The following is a 21430-nucleotide window of genomic DNA, read 5'->3' as shown; positions in this document are numbered from 1 at the left end:
TTCCATAAAGTCAAAATTCACCGGCTGACAAATTCACAAGCTGTGCTAGTTTCATTGGCTTTAATTCATCAAATTCTACTGATTTCACTTGGCCATCCCATGTCCAGTGGCAACCACAGGTTCTTTTCTTTCAAGCTTAATTACTATTCTCACTATACATCACTAAAATTACGCTATACCTCACAATTTTATTATCATGCACAATTACATATATAATGCATACGTATGTATATAGCATTACAAAATGGGCTACAAAGTAGTGAAAGCAACTGTAGAGCTTGAAAGGGGCCTTATTGAGGTGAGGGCACAGAGCTAACACAGATGCAAAGAGTCCAGACAAGGTATCAACACAACAAACCTGTTGCAAAACTGGTTCTAGTGGTCCCCACAAGCAGAAATATCATGCTCAGCTGAGTCCTGCCCTCCCATGGAGAAAATCTGAGTTGGGCAGGGACCATGGTCTACTTCTCTGAAGTATACTTAGAAGAGAACACTTCATGCCAGGACTAGCAACCTCTGTGTTCCTCACCTGGCCTGTCTTGAGTGTGGAACCTCACCTCTCCAACTGGGGCAAAGAGCAGTGGGCCCCCTTGTGCCTACCAGCACTGTGCCCAGGGAAGGGACAGTTGGGACTGGTGTTCTCACTGTAGCTGAGAGCCTGAGTGAGGCTGGGTGAGGAAGGGAATGCCACACTGGCCTGCACTGGCAGGGGCCAAGCCTCAGCAGATCTCTGGGTCAGGATGAGAAAGTAGCCTGTTTTATCCCTTTCTGGAAGATGCTCCCACACAGGGAGTGGGACAGAAGGGGAGCCCTGTGACTTGGACGGACCACTGTGGAGTGGAGTCTGCCTGCTTGAGCTGGAGCACAGCGGGGGTAGGGGATTCTGCTTAGATGTCACTGGCTCTTATTCTTGCCTGTTTTAGAAGATTTACTTTAGTGCTTGTTCATTCACTGACTGCTCAGAACTGTGTCCAGAGAGCGTGTGTGTGTGTGTGTGTGTGTGTGTGTGTGTGTGTGTGTTCATTTCTTTCTGATAGGGAGCTTATACCTCCACACTACACTGTCATGATGGGCAGAGCCTCCAGCTGGGTATAACTGTGTGAGTTGAGAGCTTTTGACTTTTCAAGACAAAAAGAAATATCTTTTTGTGTAAAGCATCCCCTATTTTGTTGTATGTATGGTACTGGAGATCCAACCCTTGAGAATGGTAGGTAAGTACTCTACCTCTGAGCTACATTCCTGTCCCCTAACATCACCTTTTAAAGAAAGTTATAGTGATCCAGGCATGATGTAAAAGCTGATGACCCAGATACTCAAAATCTGAGGCAGGAGACTGGCTTGAACACAGAATTCAAGGCCAGCCTGGGTAATAAAGTGAGACCCTATCTCTAAAACAACAGCAGATTTTCTAGTAAAGTTTTGTTATTTTAAACCTACGTTGTGTTTGGCTATATCCTGAGTATGGACAAGACAGCTTTTCTAAGCTATTCCCTTCTCAGAAGACAGAACCTTTCAGGTTTAGTGCTAGGCTCTGAGAGTTTCCCCTCATATCTGAGCCAGTGTGCATGGTAAGCAAGCTTGAGGGGCCAGAAGCCTGCGAACATAGGAAAGACTCCCCCAAGGTTTTTAATTTTTAAGCCCCTACATTGTCTGGCTAGCCTTGAACTCCTAGGCTCAAGTGGTCCCCTTGGCTCAGCCTCCTGAGTACCTAGAACTGTAGGTGTCCACCACCATACCTGCTCCTTCCCAAGTTTTTTTTTTCTGTTTTTTTTGAGACAGGGTCTCCCTGTAGCCCCCGTGGCCTAGAACTCACTATGTAGACCAGGCTGGCCTTGAACTCACAGAGATCCACCTGCCTCTGCCTCCCAAGTGCTGGGATTAAAGGCATTCCCTTTAGAAAAGAAAGAACAATTGCCTGGCCATGTGTGTGAGTGTGCCTGTGACACCAGAAGGAAAACTTTTCAGTTGAAATTCATCCATATCGCTGGAAGCACGCCTTATTTCTGTGTCCTTCTAGAGATTAAAAATAACATCCCTGCTAGCAAGAAGAGGGGAGAATGAAGTCAGGAGAGGTGTGTTGGTTGCCAGGGGAACTGTTCCTCTCACCCAGGTTGCCCTTCTGAGGAGCATCTCCAGTAAACTGAAGGTAGACCTGTGGCCAGAGGTAGACCTTGCAAGTGCTAACAGTCAGTACTGCACACTATATTCCCGCTGTAGGTAGTGAACACCCCATGTCTGGAGGAATTCAAACAGAAGCTGCGACCCTTGTTTGAAAGACTTGAGGTGGGATATCCGTACTGGAGTTTCTCCAGGAGACCTGAGCTCCTTTAGTCCTGCCATCTGGGGTTACCTCCACGCAGGCATCAGCACCCCATCTTCTCATGGCCACAGTGGAGCTAGAGCCGTTCTTTCCCTGTATCTGGGCCAGCCTTTGCTTGGCTCTTGTTGAGTGGGACACAGACCCCAGAGCAAGTCTAGGCACCCTGGTAAGCAGCCCTTTGAGGCAGGCCCTGTGTAAAGGCTTCTGCGCAGATTCCTTGAACACTGACCCTGGGGCTCTGCTTTCTCCTCACAGTTCTTCCACATTTCAAGTGGAAAACGGGTCCTGCCTCCTTCCTTTCCCAGAACCTGCAGGATCTTTCAGAGTGTTGATGGGCTGTGACGGGCACTCCCAGCTTCCTTCAGAGGGCTGTCTCTGAAGGACACATTTGCACATTTCTTTGGCATTTTGCAGCTGCTAATTAGCAGCATTCTCATTTCCCTTCAGCACAGACAAGAAAGCCCACAGCCTTTCATGGAGCTCCTAGACAATGCTTCCTTCTTCCCTATTGATACGCAGTTGAGACTCAAGAATGGCTTCCCAGTGTCTTTGGAAGAGATGTGAGTATGTGGTGCACACAGCAGGCTGTGGTGAGGTTTCCATGCCCACACAATGAACCACAGGCTGTGCAAGACTGATTAGTTTTGCTCACACAGGCCCCAGAACCCTCTGCAAGGGGCCTTTATTTTGTTTTTGACTGGCTTGCATATTGGAGTGTTTACCTGATTTAAACAGGGTTTCTTCCTGTATCATTGAGAGCTGGGTGTATGCTGAGCTTTTGACACTTATCTTTGCTGTGTTCATTCAACAAAGTTTAGTGCCTCTTTTTTGTACCAGGCACTGTGCTAAGTGCCAGAGTATGGTGGTGACAAGGAATAAGACAGGCAGGCTTTGTTCTGATGAGCCATAGTGGTGGTTTTGGCCTCCTTGGTACTGCAGTGTGTGACTGGCCATGGTGCCATGGGAATCTGCAGAGGCTTATCAGGGATGAGGTAGGTAGGACATAGCAGCTGCAGGGCTTGAACTCAGGTGTGCGCTGCATCTTCTGTGAGGCTGCTCTGTGAATGCTGGTGGGGTGCCTAGCCCCTGCCCTGATCCTCAGGGAACTTGTGGGACTGACCATTGCATGGTCAGCATCCAAGCTGAGACTTGTCAGTGCCTTTGGTTTTCACGTGAGTTCTGATCATCCCTGTAGGCTGTGGGGTGATTGATTATAGGTGTAGGTTCCAACCCTCTTGCATGCTTGGTTTGGTCTACTGCAGGACAATGGTGAGCACACCCGAGAAGAAAGAAGCTGCCAGCCTCAATGACAGAAGTATCACTAGGGTCTCTGCTCATCTACAGATGTCATCTTCACAAGTTTGAAGTGTGAACAGGGCCCTGGAAGGGGGCCTGGTGAGCCCGTGGCAACACGGTTTCTTAATGAGCAGTAATGCATTCATTGTCTCCAAATTGATGACAGGACTTTCCCCTGGGCTCAGTGTTTGCTGACGTTCTGAGGTGGCACTTTTAATACTTAGAAATGAGAATTCATGTCAGACACCCCACCACCTTGTCACAGTGTTCTTGAATGTCGTCAAGAAGCATGTGGGCCATAGGCACAGAAGTGTGAACCCCTTGCATAGTCTACTGAGGAGTGGGACCGGGTGCACACTTGACTACCAGCTAGTGGCCAGCTCGCTACTTCCCTTGGCACCATTTCTTTGTTTCCAAAGTGACCTCAAGTGCTGGCCTTCAAAGCATTGTTAGGAAGCAAAGTGAATTGGTGCATGCCAGGAGTGGAGCAGGCAGGTCGTGCTGCTTCTCCCATGCAGCCTGGCGCCGTCCTCCACTTTTGTCATCTGAGGGCAGCTAGATGTCCATCCTCTGGGAAGCCAAGCAGAAGAGGAATTGAGTTCCCCATTGCCATTTTATGACTTTGTTTAAAATGTGCAAAATGGTCGTTTTGAAGGACAGGGGAAAAAAAGAAAATGAAAAACCCATCCACGTCTGCATTCCCCTCGTGGGTATGTCAGCAGTGGGTCTGTGTAATCTCCTCATGTTATGAAGGACATGCCAGCTCCTGACAGCAGCAACTCCTGTGTGAGCATTAGACCGGGGTGTCTTATTGGGTCCTTAGAGAGCTCCCATTCCTCGTAGAGCTTTCTTTAGGTGAAACATAATAACCATCCTCAGCAAAGCTAGATGCCTGATGGCTCCTCCACCCATATGTAATGCCAGGCTGATGGCCATCATTTTAGGATGTAAGCTTGATTCCTACCCTGAGATCTTTCCTAATCTATTTTAATTCATCATATTAAATAGGCCAGGCCCACCTCATCTGTTTGAGTATGCACCGGAGCCCAGTTACACCTGAGCTGGGCCAGCTTTCCAATTCTGTCCATCCCTAGCTACCTGTGAGCTTCACCTCTCTGTTTGACTTTTCCCTACTAGCCCCCCCCCCCCCCCGCGCTTTTACTCTCCTGCCTGAAAGTCCTGTTCTGGTGGCTAGAGGCCCTGTTCCCTAGGAAGTAGCCTGAATAGGGAACTAAGCCACCTGGGTTGGGTCACCAGCTCTGCCCTCTGCTGTGTCTTTGGGGCCTGGTTTACTCTCCTGAACCTTGAAAGATTGGATCAGAATCTGTAGGGTATGTTGTCTCTGAAGAATTTCTTCAGAACTTCCCATTCTTTGTTTTTTTTTTAAGATTTATTTATTTTTATTTTTTATGTGTATGAGTGTTTGCCTGCATGTATGCCTGGTGTCTGTGGAGTCCAGAAGAGCACATTGGATCCCCTGGAACTGGAGCTACAGATGGATGTGAACCACAATATGGGTGCTGGGAATCAAATCCAGGTCCTCTGCAGGAGCAGTGAGGGCTTTTTTTAAAAAATAAATTTATTGCCAGGTGTGGTGGTACATGCCTTTAATCCCAGCACTTGGGAGGCAGAGGCAGGCAGATCTCTGTGAGTTGCAGGCCAGCCTGATCTACATAGTGAGTTCCAGGACAGCTGGGGCTACAAGGAGACCCTGTCTCAAAAAGACAAAAAATAAATTAATAAATTTATTGAAATTTTGTGTATTTCATACATAAAATTATCTTTATACCCCCTTCCCCTTTGGCACCCTCCCATAGCTCCCTCAATGGAGTTCATACATTCTGTCATTTGTGTTAAGGCCTATTATGTAAAGTTAGTGTCCCAAGATGTCACTCAGTGCAAGTTCATCCACCAGGGTTTAGTTAGCCTATCTAGAGTCTCCCTTCAAGAAAATCAGCTCTTCCTCACCCAGCAGTAATCAGCTGCCAACAATTCTTTAACTAAGATTGGGGCTTGCTGGACATTTCCACAGTTCTGTGCTGGGTTTTTGTCTGCCTAAGTTTGCATGTGTCTTGTGCAGGCTGACACCATTGCTGGAGGTTTGTATGAGAAGGGTCCCAGGTGCCTGTAGGACCATTTCTGTATGGTCATGCACCTCCTCCCTAGCTCTTACAATCTTCCTGCCCCCTCTTCCACAATGGTCCCTGAGTGGGAGGGCTTTTTTTTTTTAATGTATTTATGTGTATGAGTATATTGCCTGCATATGTATAAAGTGCAGTGCCTACAGAGGTCAGAAGAGGGTGTCAGATCCCCTGGAACTGGAGTTACCGATGGTGGTTAGCCACTGTGTGGGTTCCGGGAACTGAACCTGGGTCCTCTGCAAGAGCAGCCAAGGCTCTTTATTAACTGCTGAACTGTCTCTCCAGGTCCAAAATTCCCCATTCTTCACTAAGCTAGGTTAACTCTATACAGACTGAAGTGCTTGGTTTCTGTGCTTTCTCAGACTTAATCAGAGTTGTGGCCTCTGTCTAATCAAGGCGTGGGGGTTAGGTGTGGTCCACTAGTGCCAGACACCAGGCTCTGTCTGGAGTTTACTGGATGGTAGAAGTCAGCCTGGAGGGGGAAGGCAAGCTGAATAATTTCAAACAAGTCAGCACAACTGAGGGAGGAGCCTAATCATCTGGTGAGGGAGCCAGACCTGAAATTGGAGCCCACACATGAAGGTTAGAGGAACAACAGTCCTAAAACTTTCCGTTATTTTGTTTTTATGTGTAGGGCCTTGTGTAGGTTAGGTAAGTGCTATAGCCTGAGCCACAGCCCAGCCCCAGAGTTCCAAATCTTGTAGTCTGAGACGGTCTTGGGGTGGGCAGACAAACAGACAGGCACTCGCTGGGCATGAGGATAGGAGAGGACAGTTAGAGCACTCACAGAGCGCAGCTTTGGAGCAACTGGAGTTACCGGCTAGACCAGGTCAGGCTTCATGGGGCTTACAGATCTGGGTTCTGTCAGAGCACCGGGCAACATGAATGTTTTCATGAGAGTGTGAAACACTGTTGCTTGTCTCCCTTTGGTTTAAAACCTAATACTTTTTTCCCCTCACAAGTTTTTAGTATTAAAATTCTAGCTTTGCAAATGCTGAGCTGCCTGTTGTGAGTGGTCAAAGTGCAAGCAACAAAGTTAGGTAAGGTTATGAAGCAGCAGCTGAGCTGTAGCTCCCTGCCCTGCCCACCCAGCTTGGAAACTGCCCAGCTGAAATACCTGCCTAAGGGATGAGTTTCGCTAAGTCCCTGTTTGATTGGCGTAGGTGGGGAACACCTACAGCTAAGCAAGTGGTTGGAACTGCAGTTTGTTAGGAGATCTCTGGAGCTACATAGGTGGAAAGAAGGATTAAAGGAGACCTGTTCTAAAAGACTGGGAAACACTACCTTGGGTTTGTTCATTCACTTAGAACTTCTCAGGAGGTCACTGCTTCAAGTAGAGCCGGTTGCAGAGATGAGTAGGATCCCAATCGCTCAGGAGTGACCTGGATGGTCTGGTGCCAGGTTCTGTGATGCTGTGAGTTCAGACCAGAACTCCTTTGGAAGCAATTGCCTCCTGGTCTACCAACCCCTGGTTTGCACATGACTGGGCTTCCGTCAGGACCACCTCGCCTGGCCAGGATACGTCATCCTGGGTTTGAATCCTTACTGTGCCCCTAGGTTTTTATGTGTGCTCCAAAGCCATTGAGTGTCCCCTACTACCACATTTTGAGCACCTTGCTTTTTTTCCTCTTTGTAAAATGCACACAATTGAGATAAATGCTGTTTGAGGTCCTTCTACCACTGACACTCTATCCTTAGCCAGGGCTTCTGAGGAGAATCTTCTGTGTCCACGTCTTTGGAGTGCTGACCAGGAAGTCCCTTGGTGCTGGCATCTCAGAGGAGGGAAAATAGCTACTACTTGAAGTCCTCTGAGCAAAAGTAGGAGCTGCAGCCTTGTAACCCCACCTACCTCCATCTTGCAGGTACACCCTCTGCTCCCAGGCTCATCGACTGTCATGATCCACGACCTGTGCCTGGTCTTCCCAGCCCCAGCGAAAGCCATCATTCATGTCTCGGACATACAGGAGCTCTATGTCCATGTGGTGGACAAGGTCAGTACCGTGTTCTCCATGTGACCCCTCTCTGCTGATTCACCAAAAACAGGGACAGTGAAGCAAGCCCTGGGCTACCCCCTCCTGAGTGAGCTTGCAATGCCTTCTCTGACTCCTCTGTCCTGTGTAAGCAGTACAGGCTGATGTCCCCTGTTGTATTTCTTCATCCCAATTGACATCAGCAGGGCTTGGCAGTAAATCCTGCCTGAAGTTGACTAAATTAGCCTTGACTTGGGAATTCATGTCCTTTGGCTCATGTAGGTTACTTACCAGCCTGGCACACACCTTGCTGAGCATGGATTTTTGCCCCAGAATGTAGGATGAGGATCCTTCACAATTTCAGTAAAACTCGGTACTGCCAAGTACTCTTTTGATGTGTGGATAAATAATAGATGTAGGTTTTCCTTTTATGTGAACAAGGATCTATGATTTCACAAAGCTGAGGTGACTGAAGGTAGGCTTCCTGAGGTTATTGTCAGGCCCCTCTTTTCTTGAGTAGATGAAAAGGTTAGTGATTAAAAGGGGAATGTTCAGCTGAGTGTGGTGGTGTACACTTTAATCTCAGCACTTGGGAGACAGGGGCAGGTGGGTCTCTGAGATTGAGGCCAGCCTGGTCTACATAGGGAGTTCCAGGCCAGCTGGGGTACAAGGGAGACCCTGTCTCAAAACAACAGCAACAAAAAGGTGTGTGTGGGAAGGGGGTGTTAGTGAAAAAGTATCGTTAGTCCAAAAGCTAAAATTGTCCTCTGATAATTTTTTTTTAGGTAGATTCACTATGTATCCCAGGTAGACTGAGAACTGTTGATCCTTCTGACTCAGTCTCCCAAGTGCCAACTCAGCTAGCTCTCCTTCAGTGGTCTTTGTTTTATTTCTTTTGTTTACTAGATTTCTCTTTCTTCACTAGGTATTCTGGTCTCTCCTTTCCTATAGTGCTTAGTGTATACATTATGTATTCCCAGATGTGAACTTTTCCCTGAGTGCCCATGCTGTTCTAAGCTGTCTCCTATCTCCCTAAGGTTGTCTACTAGCAGGGAGTAGAGTCCGTGCCCCTTGCTGTGCTCAATCCCCCATTATTTATAGTAAGCACTTCATCATTTTCACTTGTTGATTGGCTCAGTTCAGATGTCATTCTGGGTGACTTGTCCCCAGTTCCCAAGGTCTGAATTCCCAGAAGGCCACATGTCGGGGGGAAAAGGATCATTGAGAAACCACTCCTGAGCCTGTGCCCCACACTGCAGGTAGAGATCGGGAAAGCAGTCAAGGCCTATGTTCGTGTGTTGGACTTCCACAAGAAACCTTTCCTGGCCAAGTACTTCTCCTTCATGGGCCTGAAGCTCCGAGCAGCCTCACAGATTGTCACACTGGTGTGAGTTCTTGCAGGGTCCAGGGTGTTTTGGGGACAGAGCTAATTCCCATCCTCGTTTCTTAAGCCAGTCTCCCTTGGAGGAGGAATCCTAACCCTTCCTTCATTTCAGAGCTCTGGACGAAGCCCTGGACAACTACACGGCCACATTTCTTGTGCATGGTGTGACCATTGGGCAGACCAGCCTGTCTGCAAGTGTGACTGACAAAGGCGGACATAGAGTCAGCTCCACCCCGCAGCAGATTGAGGTAACACTGTTCCTTTTGTTGTGCTGGCTCCACCCTGATAGAGCATGTTGTAATAGGCCAGGGTTTCAGCCACCATCCAGGAAGCCACCGAAAGAACAAGCCACATTGAAATCTGTGCCTTAGCATGTCCTCTGATCAAAAGGCAGCAGTCAGATGCAGAACTGGAGAGAATCTGAGGGACAGTGACTTTCTTGTGTAGTATAGGGGCCCAGCTGGTTCAGAGAAATACTGTGCTTTGTCACATGACAAAGGGACAGGCAGGGTACTCTTCCCAGAGAACCGTGACCACATGGAGGCTGTAGACCAGTTTTGGCTCATGTAAAGCTAACTCTACAGGTAGTGTCAGGTTCTGAGCCTTAACCCAGGTCCAGGAGAGCAGTGAGCACCTGTCTCTAAGGTTTTGCAGGCAGGGGTAGTCAGAAAGGCAGATCCTGGGGCAGGCCGTTCTGGATCAGCTGAGCTCTAAGGTTCCTGCACCATGTGACTGTTCTGCATCTAGTTTTTCACAGGGACTCCACTGTAGGCAGAGGCCAAGGCAGTTAGGGCTGAGACACCCTGCCCAAGAATATCCAAGCATTCACCAGCAGTAGCACCTTGCTGGCTCCTGCCAGCATCTTCCACAGGCCTCCGCCATGCAGGGATGGCAAGCTTCATTGATCTTCCTTCCAAAGCCAGTGGAGGCGGTTTGTGCCTCCAGATGGAAGTGTGCTTTCCTCCTACTGGTGGTGAGGAATTCGTTTCTGCCTATAAATAGCACGGGCCTACCGAGACTAATCCTCACTCACAAAGTAGTCTTGCCTGCTCACCTTGGAGCACTTCTTACATGCTTGCCAAGCAGGCACTTGTGGGGGCTGCAGAGCAAGGATATGGGCTTTTGCCCTGCTACAGAGATGGGGGTATCCACCCTGGCTAGTGACTACTCCTGAGCCCCTCTTCCTATAGGAAAATGTTGAGGCTGTTGAACTAGAGCTGTATTCCAAGACAGTTTTCTTTCAGTGGTGAAAGAAGCAGCTTTCCAAAGAGGTGTCAGAGAATTCTGAAGACAAGAATCAGACACAGCTTTTACAGGCATCACCATCTCTGAGAGTGTTTGTTAGACCCCAGGTGGCAGGACCTTAACTCTGACTCCATAAGTCTAGTATAGACCAGACCATAGAATTCCTAACAAGTCACCAATGTCCCATCAGGAGGTATGGTGTTGCTGGTTGGAGACCATATCTTGAGAATTGCAGCTCTAGGGTATGACTCTGATGGATCAAAAGTTCTTATTTCATGAGGCCTGAGGTCATAGGCTTTCCCAGCACTGGTCTAGGTACTCTGACTTCACAGTCATCCTTCGGTGGAGGGACATATATACCCATTATTCATGTGCAGTTCATCAGCTTGCAGACATCAGCACCTCTGTCTTCTTTCTCCACACCTTAGGTCTTCCCTCCATTCAGATTGATACCCAGGAAGATGACACTGATAATTGGGGCCATGATGCAGGTAGGAGCCACTGCAGGTCTCTAGCCTGGCCTGATGGGGGGATGAGTGGAGACACTAGCCTTCTTGTTGGCATCCTCACCTTCGTGGGATGAGGTCTGGGCTGCCCAGCATGGCAGGTGCTGATGGGATCCTGTTTCTCACCCTCAGATCACCTCCGAGGGTGGCCCTCAGCCCCAATCCAACATCCTCTTCTCCATCAGCAACGAGAGTGTGGCAGCAGTGAGCAGCTCTGGGCTGGTGCGTGGGCTCACAGTTGGCAATGGCTCAGTGTTGGGGGTCGTACAGGCAGTGGATGCAGAGACTGGCAAGATCATCATCGTCTCTCAGGTATCAGGTGTGCCACTGGCAGTGGCTTTGGTATGGCCATCTGTCTATTGGGTTTGGGTTCTGCCTCCTCAAGGACACCTAGACCTGAGGTTGCTCTTCTCCAGGCTGAGCTTCCCAGGTTCTTCCATCTGCTCTATGGGATGAGATCTCCAGCCCCATAGGCTCTGCAGTATATAATGAGGGCACTTGTGTTGGGGAAACACTCACCTCCATGCTTTGGATTCCTCTGTATGTGTTTGGCTACTGTCCCCTGTTGCAGATCAGTTGTGTAAACAACCCACTAGTGGCCCAAGGCCATCATGGTAGATTTGAGCCTTGGCTCAGGATTGCCTGAGGTCAGAGTTCAGGGTCTTTTGTGTGTTACCTGCAGCAGTACCTACACATGTGCCTATGGAAGGGAAGGGTATGACAGTGTACCTGATTTCATAGGTGGGTGCTGGAAGCATGGTCAGGGCGCCTGCAGCCTGTCAAACCGGGGATTCTATTGTAGTCATCCCCTGGTCTCTTGCTTAGCCACTGACTCTTGTGACCTCCCAGGCTCTTTGCTGAGGTGGGCTCATTACCCAATTTCTTTTCCGGGTCAGCATTCCAGAAAGCTAAAAGGTCCAGTTGGAGCAGTCTTCTCCCCAGGAGGGAAGTCTTCCCACCCCATACCAGTGATGGACTGCTTCCAGCAAGTGAAAGTCAGTTTCCAAAGACTGGCAGCTTCCCTTGTCAGATTTGTCAGATAAAACCACTAAGGGCATTTGGATTCTCCCTGACAGCCTTTACTGCAGCGGCTCACACACGCAACTCAGGAAGACCGCTGTGGTTCCACCCACAGTTACAAAGAGCCTGTATGGTGTGCGGTATGACAGTGGCAAGTTTATTTAGGTTCTCAGTCACTCTGTCCCTCTCCAGGAGGTCTCTGGCAGGCAGCCTATGCACTCATCTATGCTGGGAGTGTCTAAGCACATGCCCATGAGTGGCTGCTCTCAAGGGGCCTGGCAGTCTTGGTTCCCTAAGGCTGACTCTGATCCAACATTGAGTTCATTGATTGGCTTCTTTTTCTAGCAGTTTCAGCATCTGCCTTCAAGAATCCTAGTTAAACCACAAAGTCTTTTTGAATAGCAGAGGCGGCTACCCCAATTTTGTATATCAATTTTATGAAGGCAGCAAGAAAGGACCAAGCATATGAGACCATTCTGGCAATTGTCGGAGTTCCTGCAAGCCTCCCAGAAAGTGAAATGAAGGACCCCAAGACACCCTGCTCTGTTTTCTCTGTAGACAGGATTGTGGCTTCAAGAATGGGCTCTTTTTTCCCCTCCCATGAGCCAGAGAGCATAGACCTGGCCAGGAGAAGGCAGGGGCTCAGCCTGTGGCTTTCATATCCACACTGGGCATATGATTCTGTCAGATGCTGTTCCACCTGTTGCATCTGTCCAGTGCTCAAGGAATCAGAAGCATCCCAAGGCCAGTGGGTGGTCCAGGACCATCAGGGACTGAACAGTGAGAAGGATGAAGGAAAGGAAAGACTGAAGACTTACTGGACCCCTGCTGTGGAACAGGCATTTGTCCAGATCATAGGCACTAGCAGAGAAGGGAGATGGGCTCAGTAAGGGCACATGTGTAGAGGGCTAGACTTGTGTTTGAGCCCAGCATGAGTCAAAAGTGCCTGAGGAAGCCAGTATAGAGTTCAGAATAAAGGAAGGTATAAGGTTTGCTTCCATCAGACTTGACCTGGTTCCTGTACTCTGAGCTGAGTGCAGGGTTGGGAAGGTCTGGAGACCCATCTTGAGAGGTCCACCTAGAAAAGTGCAAACGCTGGTCCCTGATTCCCAGTCTGCAGTGCTGAGATCTGCAGGCCCAGGGCCAGACTGGGACTCTCAGGGTGTGGGGAAAACATCCCCAAAGCCAGGCCTTCTCAGGTAGGATTGTGCCTCTAGACACCTTGTCGTGCCTAAGCAGATGCCTCCTTCCCCTTGAGGGCCCTTCCCATTACCCTGGCCAGCCTGAGCCCAGCTCTCTTCTAGGATCATGTGGAGGTAGAGGTGCTGCAACTCCAGTCTGTGAGGATCAGGGCCCCCATCACACGAATGAGGACTGGGACCCAGGTGAGATGGGAGCCTGATGGGATGGGAGGCTTTAGACTCTGTACCCAGGTTCTGAAAGGGTCACTGTTAGAACATCTTCACCTGCAAAGCCTGTTTGTCTATGGGACTCTGATCAGTTTGGGGGTATAGTACAAGTGTAGCACTCATCCCCCAAACTGTGTTTATACCCTTCTTTACTGGTACCTGCTTGCCCACAAGGCCACTGCCTTTCAACAGCTAGGCTGCTGGCACAGGAGCTCACAGGTCTATAAACTCGCTCCATGGTATATGCCCTATATACTCATCCCCTTGGGTGCTCTTAACAATAGAGACGGAGTCAGAGTCAGCACCGTATCACAGATGAGCAGAAAGGTGGCATACTGCCCAAGGTCACCCAGCTGGACATGATCCTTTGGTATCTAAGGATGCACAAATCTCTGTACTTTCAGTCAACTCTGGATGGCTTATAGCACCTAATATGCTGTGAGTGCTTCTTCATGGCTGTCAGCTGTATTGTATAGAGAATAAAGACAAGAAAAAGTCTGTGCATATTCCTGATAATCTTTTCCCCACTGTTTTTGATGCATGAACAAGTGCCCCGAGGCTAGAGAGGGACACAGTAAGTGGTAGACTGGGAATCACCCTGGCTTGGCCTCTGGTTTTTGCCTTTAGCCCCATTACCTTCACCAGTGCACTCTAGGCATGCACTCAGCAAACACAGATTGAAAGAGCTGGTGGACAACCTTAGGTCCATCCCCAAGAGCAGGGTCTCCTGATAGATTAGGAGAGAGGCCCAAGGGTTTGTGAGCTTATATCCTGAGAAACAACCTCAGGTATCCTGAAGCTCCCAGGCCCATTTCAGAAAGGAACCGCATACTCACCATGGGCAGTGACAGGGAGGGTGGGTTTAGTCTGCCCTCTGCTTGCATTGTTTGGTATGTGGCAAACCTTCCTGATGCTCTGCTGTGTCCTAGTCTGGTTAGAGAAAACTGGAGCACAAAGAAGGTGGACTGCTTTGGGGTGGGGTGACTGCAGGGTGAACCAGCAGTCACAGGGCCTGGCTTCCCCTAGATGCCTGTCTACATCACCGGGATCACTAGCAACCAGAGTCCTTTCTCCTTTGGTAATGCTGTGCCGGGCCTGACCTTCCACTGGACTGTCACCAAGCGGGACATCCTAGACCTCCGAGGGCGGCACCATGAGGTAACCACTCAGAGCTCCCCAGCTCTGCCTGAGCCAGCACCCTTGTGAATGAGGGTTCCACCACTCGTCTTACAGGAGTCTATACTTCAGAGTGGGCCTGCTTGGCTCCTTCTTGTCCTTTCATCAGGGCCCCCTTCTCCTAAACATTAACCACTGTAGCTGGGCTTAGAGGTGGTATGTTTGTAGCTGTTCTGTTCCCTTAACAAAATACCCAAGGCTGGGTACCTCATGGAGAAAAGGAGGTTGTTTGGCTCACAATTTCAAAGGTCCAGTGGTGTGGCACCACAAGGGTACTGCCCTGGTGAGGACCTGCTGGTCACTCAAAGCATGGAGGGACACATCATGGTAGGATGCAGAGAGAGTGCATGATGAAACAGGAAACCAGGCCGTGGAGAGGGAACAGTTTGGTCTTTTTCTTTTTTAATTAATACATGTACGGGAATTAACAAGAGTCCCTCAGAGGCCCTCATAATCTCTTTGAGGCTGGTGTCCCCAACAACTCAGTTCTCTTGCTCTGAGCCCTGCCATACTGGTTCCATTATCTCTTGTCCCTACACTTAAAACACAGGAACCTTTGGTTGACAAACTACAGTCATGCCATAGCTGCAGATGACAAAAAATAGAAAGCAGCAAGATTAGCCACCTTATAAGTCAGTCACTCAAGTTCCAGAATGTTCCAGGAAGAGTCCCATCCAGATCTGGGTTAGCTGATCTGACCCTGGAAGAAAAACAGTGGCCTTTGAGAAACAGTCAGGCAGCTATCCATTAGGACTCAAGAGCTGAGGAATCAGGGCCACTGTATCTACCCATTTACTCCTACCCTTCTAGGGATACTGAGGGCCTGAGCCTCTTTGTTAGAAACCTGTTTGGTGTCTTTTCTCAGGCATCTATTCGACTGTCATCGCAGTACAACTTTGCTATGGATGTGCATGGCTGTGTCAAAGGTCGGACTGGGCTGAGAGTGGTGGTCAAAGCTCTGGACCCCACAGCTGGACAGCTGTATGGCCTCGGCAAAGAGCTCTCAGATGAGATCCAAATCCAGGTAAGGGAGGCACTTGACTCATCCACATGAGAGAGGGAAAGGAAGTACCAGTGACCTGAGCTCCAGGATGAGGGCTTTGTGTGGTGGGACCCTCCCCAGCCCTGAGGACCTCTCAGGCTGCTGAGGAGATGGAGGGGTTAACTCCTTGTGGTGAGCAGGGAGGGGAAGCATATGGAGCCAGAGATAGGGTTAGCTACTACTGCAGAGGAGTGACTGCAAGGTGAAAGGGGTTGGCTTGCAAGGAACGAATGACCTATTCAGAGGCCTAAAGGTTGGTAATATCAAAGTGTTCCAGAAACATAGCTCACTTTAAGCTTTGGGTCTGGGTGCATCTTGATGATAGAGACTAAGGTAGGGACAGGAACTCACCATGTCTAAGGTGGGCCATTTCTTTAGGATCCACCTTGATTGAAGGGGCCAAGAGAGGGACAAGAGTTCACTGGGTCAAAGCTTGGTCTGGGTGCGTCTTGATGGTAGGGCCTGAGATAGGGACACAGATTTACCGTGTCTGATCTGGGCCTGTCCTCTTAACCACCTGCATTTATTTAACATTCACTTGTAAATCTCTTAATAAGAGGCAGGCAGATACTGCCACTTGTGGATGAACCAGAGGCACAGTGGGTGAAAGTTGAATGGGCTGTGCCATGTGCTTTGGAGAGGGAGGGCTGTGTCCACCGCTGAAACTGACTCAGTCTGGCCCAGAGATTCTGCCCAGAGCTTATTGTTCCTGTTTCTTTCCAACCTGTCCTCCTGCTTATTGGATGAGCCTTTGCCCCTCTGGGCCCTGTAACACAGAGAAGTTGGGCTAGGAAGATGGCTCTGTTAGTAAAGTGTTGGTTATACAAAATAGGAGCTGAGCTCAACCCCCAGAGCCCACATAAAAAGCAAAGTGTGGTGGCATGCAGTTGTAATCCCAGCACTGAGGAGGCAGAGACAGAGGATCCTTGAGGTTTGCAAGCCAGCCAGACTAATCTCTGAGCCTCAGGTCCCAGTGAAAGTTTCTGTCTCAAAAATCAAAGCAGATGGTACCTAAGAGACAACACCAAAGTTAATCTCTGACCTCCACACCAACATGCACATGTGCCCACACACATAAAAGAGTTACAAACTTGCCTCTGAACAGCATGTTTAGGATTTAAGAGCATCTTAGGCTGATCTGGGTTTCTGTAACCCCTGGGTCCTTCTAAGCTGCAAAGAAAACTGAATGTGTCCATCTCCTAACTATAAGGAAAAAGCAGAAAGGATTCACATCCCCTCATCGAAAAGAAATGAACTTTATTTTTCTTTGCCTCCTCCCCTTCCCTCCCCCTCATGTATGCTAGGCTCAGGGACAAAGAAACAGATTTTCAAAGAAAGAAACACCCATTTACCAACTCTCTTACCCCAACTTTCTTACCCCTTTCTGTGTACATATGTGCAGGTATGTGCACCTACCCCCAAACACACAGATACATAGATACCTGCACACACAAGACTTAGACATATGTGTCTAACACACAAACACAAGGAGATTACACAAATCCATGTACATCCAGAGGCATGCATGCCCAGGTACACATAGACGCGCGCACACACACACATACACACACACACACACACACACACACACACAGAGATAACACAAATCCATGTACATCAGAGGCATGCATGCCCAGGGACACATAGACGCGCGCGCACACACACATACACACACACACACACACACACACACACACACACACACACTTTCAGTTTCAGTCCCTGGCTAAGAAGAAAGTACAACTTGTAGTCAGGGCTTTGCAGCTTTCAAGCTCTGCAACCTCAGTTGACTTCCTGAGTAGTTCTGTGCCTCTCTACCTGACAGCTACTGCAGTTTGAATAAGTCGAGCCAGGGAAATGGAGTCCAGCCCTCAGGTGTATTTTATTTGACCCACTTGAGCCTTTGGAAAACTTTTGTTCCAAGTATGGTTTTCACCACTGGGCCAAATCACCAGGTAAAGCACTGCCGCCTGTTAGTGGAGCCCTGCTCTCTGATTGGCCACAGGCCCCACCAATCCCTGGTTCATGCCTACAGGTACCACTTCCCATTGTTGCTTTTCTTGCTCATAGTTGATGGTAAAGTGAGTTCACCTGCATCTAAAGAGGGAGGTCAAGAGAACACACTGTAAGGGAACAGGAGAAAGCCTACATGTGACTGTGTGGCTGTCCTCACTGAGACAGGGTCCTAGCCAGTCAGGGAGGCCACTTTGTGCTCAGCACCACCTGCCTGGATGAAGATGCCTCTGTGTCTACCCTGGGCACCCCTGATATTAAAGCTCCCTGGGTCCCTGAGTCTATTTTTCATTCTCCCTTTGGAATGTGCTGCCATTTACCTCAGGTCACAGCTTCTAGAGACAGGCACAGCAGGAACCCATGCTGCAGATGTGGAAATTCAGGCTCTAGAAATAGTGCACAGACGTCCTGGGAAGGAGGGAGTTGGACCATTTTCCCTCAGCCATCCATCTGCTTCGGCATCTGGACTGTCCAGCTGCTCAGGCCCCTGGGGAAGCCTAGCTGGTCTGGTCTGAAGCTGGGAGCTCAGGGCATAGTGTCGGCTATCTGGCATGTGCCATGGAAGCAGAGTAGAATGCAACAGCCCTAGGAGGCCTTAGACAAGGGAACTAGGTTGGGGATAGGCTATGTGGAGAAGGGGTCTGAAGTTCCATCCAGGCCTCAGAGCAACTGTGAGTGATTGGATCAGATTTGATCTGACATTGTCAGGTTCATTGCCACCTTAAAGACCAGATAGGACTCTGGTTGGCATAAGAAATGTGGCTCACCCTCTTTTCCAGGTATTTGAAAAGCTGCGACTGCTGAACCCTGAAATAGAAGCAGAACCAATACTAATGTCGCCCAACTCATTTATAAAGCTCCAGACAAACAGGTATGTGACTCAGCTCTTGTTTTCCATGAGGATGGGAGCTGCACTTGCATCTGACAAGCCATTTGTCAAAGTTGTCAGGCTCTCTGGGTGTGTGCTCTGGGAGTCTTTCTGGGTAGTATGCTGGAATTGGGGTGACTGCTGCATCCCCCTTTTATTCCCACAGGCATGTTTGGCTCCTCCATGGCCTTTCTGGGTTCTTCTTCTGCTCTCTGTAGTCTAAATCATTTTCATGCTCACTGCTGAAATTCAATCTTTAAAAGGGACAAAAGTACCAACTTGGAAGTGTTAAATTTTTTAAATGCCCCTGTGTTTTCAAGACTTGCCACTCAAAGCGTAGCCATGAATTAGCAACAGCAGAGGCCTTGAGGAACAGGATAAAATGCAAATCCTGGCCCCAACCCCAGACCTAAGAAAGGAGAAGCTGCACTTTAACAAGATCCCCAGGCAGCACGGGCACATACTGACACCTTGAAGCGCTGCTCTAAAGGCTGTCTGCAAACATGGATCCACCTTGGATTCACCAGGGATGCCTTTCCTAACATGACTTGCACTTGAGTGGCAGCTAGCAAGTAAGGGCCTCTGGGCCACATAAGCAATTGCAGGCTAGCCCTGGGACTGTGTGACTCAAAGCTCCACTCTGTTCGCTACCAGTGCCACTGTGTTTCAGTAAGTAAAAATGATTTACCAGAGAAACGATCTTTTACAAAATGTGACTGATGAAACAAACTCATGGTGTCACGATTGACCATGGGGTGTGCCGCTCTCCTTGAAGTCGTAGGTTTTCTGCATTAGGCGTCTGTGGGTGACTGATGAGGCTAAAGACAGCAGCAGCACGAGGTGCCGATGAGCTACAATGCCAATGTTGGAAGCAGCCAAGAGCTGCAGATGTGGAATCTTGAGATGCTGCACTGGGCTCCTGCCTGTGTCCCAGTCCCTCCATGTGTTGTGAAACATCATCTTGTTTCCCCAAGGGATGGTGCGGCCATTCTGAGCTACCGAGTCCTAGATGGCCCTGAGAAGGCCCCTGTTGTGCACATTGATGAGAAGGGCTTCCTGGTGTCTGGCTCTGCGATTGGGATGTCCACCCTTGAAGTGATTGCCCAGGAGCCTTTTGGCACCAACCAAACCATCATTGTGGCTGTAAAGGTAAGGTTGAGTTTCTCCCTTTTGAGGTAAAAGAGCAGTGGCTCAGAGGGACACTTTTATCTCCTGTATAAAGTGATTTACTCTCTAGATGAGGACTTCTAGGTAGGAAGTTATCCAAGAATTATTCAGAGACAAGGGTTCTAGCTAGATTGTGGGCTGTCAGAGCCAAAGATCCTTGAGAGTTATTGATTCTACCTACCTTGTTTCATAGAAGGGGAGACTGAGGCACAATGAGGTCCATGAATGACCTATGGTCACAGAGTTGCAGGGTTAGCCAGCATGCTGAAGTGCTTCTTGCTGCACATGACCACTGACATTCTCACCACCCACTATTGAGCCCCTGCCCAGGTCAACCCAGGACCTGGTCATGGTCAGTCAGTTCATACTGGCATGAAGTATGCCCAGTACCAGACAGGAAAACACTTGCATCAACTCTGACAAAAGAGAAACTGACTTGGGGTGGAAGTGGCTCGCTCAAGGCACACAGAAGCTTTCACCATGCCCAAGTCTTTAATTTGCCATTCTGTGCCTGTCAAGGACAGGGATTGCTCCTTGCCTGTCTCATTGCCTCCATCTCCTGAGTCTTAGAGGATAAAGAACCCATGGTCACCAGAAGCTTCAGATCAGGCTGGGGTACAGCCTGTTTCATCTCCAGGTGGGGCTGGGTAGGCACCACCCACCTGCTTTCTGAGTGAGGGAAAGTGCTGAGTGTTCACCCTGTTCCAGCCTGCAGCAGTGAACTTGCTCAGTGTGTTTGGACTTAGATGGCAGCTTTTGGCCAGTGGGGAGAGTCTTGCTTAAAATCAGAATAAATGTTTGACTGCCCTTCATGGGGTCTAGGTTCAGAAATTGCTCAAGAGGCCTGCTGTTGTCCTTCACCAGTGCCCTTCCAGACAGGTGACAGCCCCTCTTCACCCAGGGGGCATTATTTCCACTTTAAATGCCACTTGCTGTGAGAGGCAACACCCCCTTCGACATTGAATTCAGTTCACAGCTCAGGGGATGTCCTTGCTGTGAGAACCATGACCTGTTTTCAGCCATAGATCCTGGCTCACCTGTGTTGGGTTTTCCTTCAGAGGCTAGCCTTCTGTGTTGGGTGGTGGGTACTCTGGAAACTCTGATGTCAGCCCACTGCCTCCCCACCCGCCCCCAGGTGTCTCCTGTTTCTTACCTGAGGATTTCTATGAGCCCCGTTCTTCACACCCAGCACAAGGAGGCCCTGACAGCTCTGCCTCTGGGGATGACTATGACCTTTACTGTCCACTTCCATGACAACTCTGGAGACATCTTCCATGCTCACAATTCAGTCCTCAACTTTGCCACTAACAGGTAGGGCATGGGTGATTCTCATTTCTCAGAGGAAAGCTGGTCTGGGTTGTGCCTAGATTTAATTCATAGGACCAACTGGGTAATGACAGAGGCAGATGCCATGGAAGGATGAGTTTTTGTTACTTAGGGTTTCAAGAGTTGGTACGCTGCACTATACAGGCTGGGTTGGGAAGTAGCAAGTCTAATCAGGAGGCCTAGGGAGCAAGGGGAAAGAACTGTCAGGGCCTTGGTATCTCTCATGACATCCTGCTGGCTCCCCACCTAATCTGTTGTAGAGGCCAGAGAGGTAAAACCATTTGCCCTGGGCTACACAGCTAGAAAGTGGCTTTAAATATCAGATTTACCCAGCTTCAAGTGTGGTTTTAAGAAATAAGACTAGGGACTAGAGAGATGGCTCAGTGGTTAAGAGCACTGGCTGCTCTTGCGGAGGACCTGGGTTCCATTCCCAGCACCCACATGGAGGCTAACAACCATCCATTAACTCCAGTTCCAGGGGATCTGATGCAATCTTCTGTCCTCCACTGGTACGGTACAACATGGGTGCACCTACTTACATGCAGGC

At 49.2% G+C, this 21430-nt stretch overlaps 1 protein-coding gene across 1 annotated transcript in view; it reads left to right on the top strand.

Moving 5' to 3' along the window:
- Nup210 (nucleoporin 210) overlaps positions 1 to 21430 on the top strand; it is a 114817-nt gene that overhangs the window by 77825 nt on the left and 15562 nt on the right. The window contains exons 21-31 of the mRNA XM_017797019.1: positions 7620 to 7748; positions 8987 to 9114; positions 9224 to 9359; positions 10785 to 10847; positions 10995 to 11174; positions 13187 to 13267; positions 14318 to 14449; positions 15333 to 15491; positions 18302 to 18393; positions 19365 to 19539; positions 20693 to 20868. Coding sequence (XP_017652508.1) covers positions 7620 to 7748; positions 8987 to 9114; positions 9224 to 9359; positions 10785 to 10847; positions 10995 to 11174; positions 13187 to 13267; positions 14318 to 14449; positions 15333 to 15491; positions 18302 to 18393; positions 19365 to 19539; positions 20693 to 20868 — 1451 coding nt within the window. The remainder of the gene's footprint in view (positions 1 to 7619; positions 7749 to 8986; positions 9115 to 9223; positions 9360 to 10784; positions 10848 to 10994; positions 11175 to 13186; positions 13268 to 14317; positions 14450 to 15332; positions 15492 to 18301; positions 18394 to 19364; positions 19540 to 20692; positions 20869 to 21430) is intronic.

The sequence above is a fragment of the Nannospalax galili genome, unplaced genomic scaffold (genome assembly GCF_000622305.1).
Source record: "Nannospalax galili isolate Female #2095 unplaced genomic scaffold, S.galili_v1.0 scaffold332, whole genome shotgun sequence".
In the NCBI taxonomy this organism is placed as follows: Eukaryota; Metazoa; Chordata; class Mammalia; order Rodentia; family Spalacidae; genus Nannospalax; species Nannospalax galili.
Note: the sequence above shows the minus strand (reverse complement) of the source record. Positions and strands in the feature narration are given on the sequence as shown.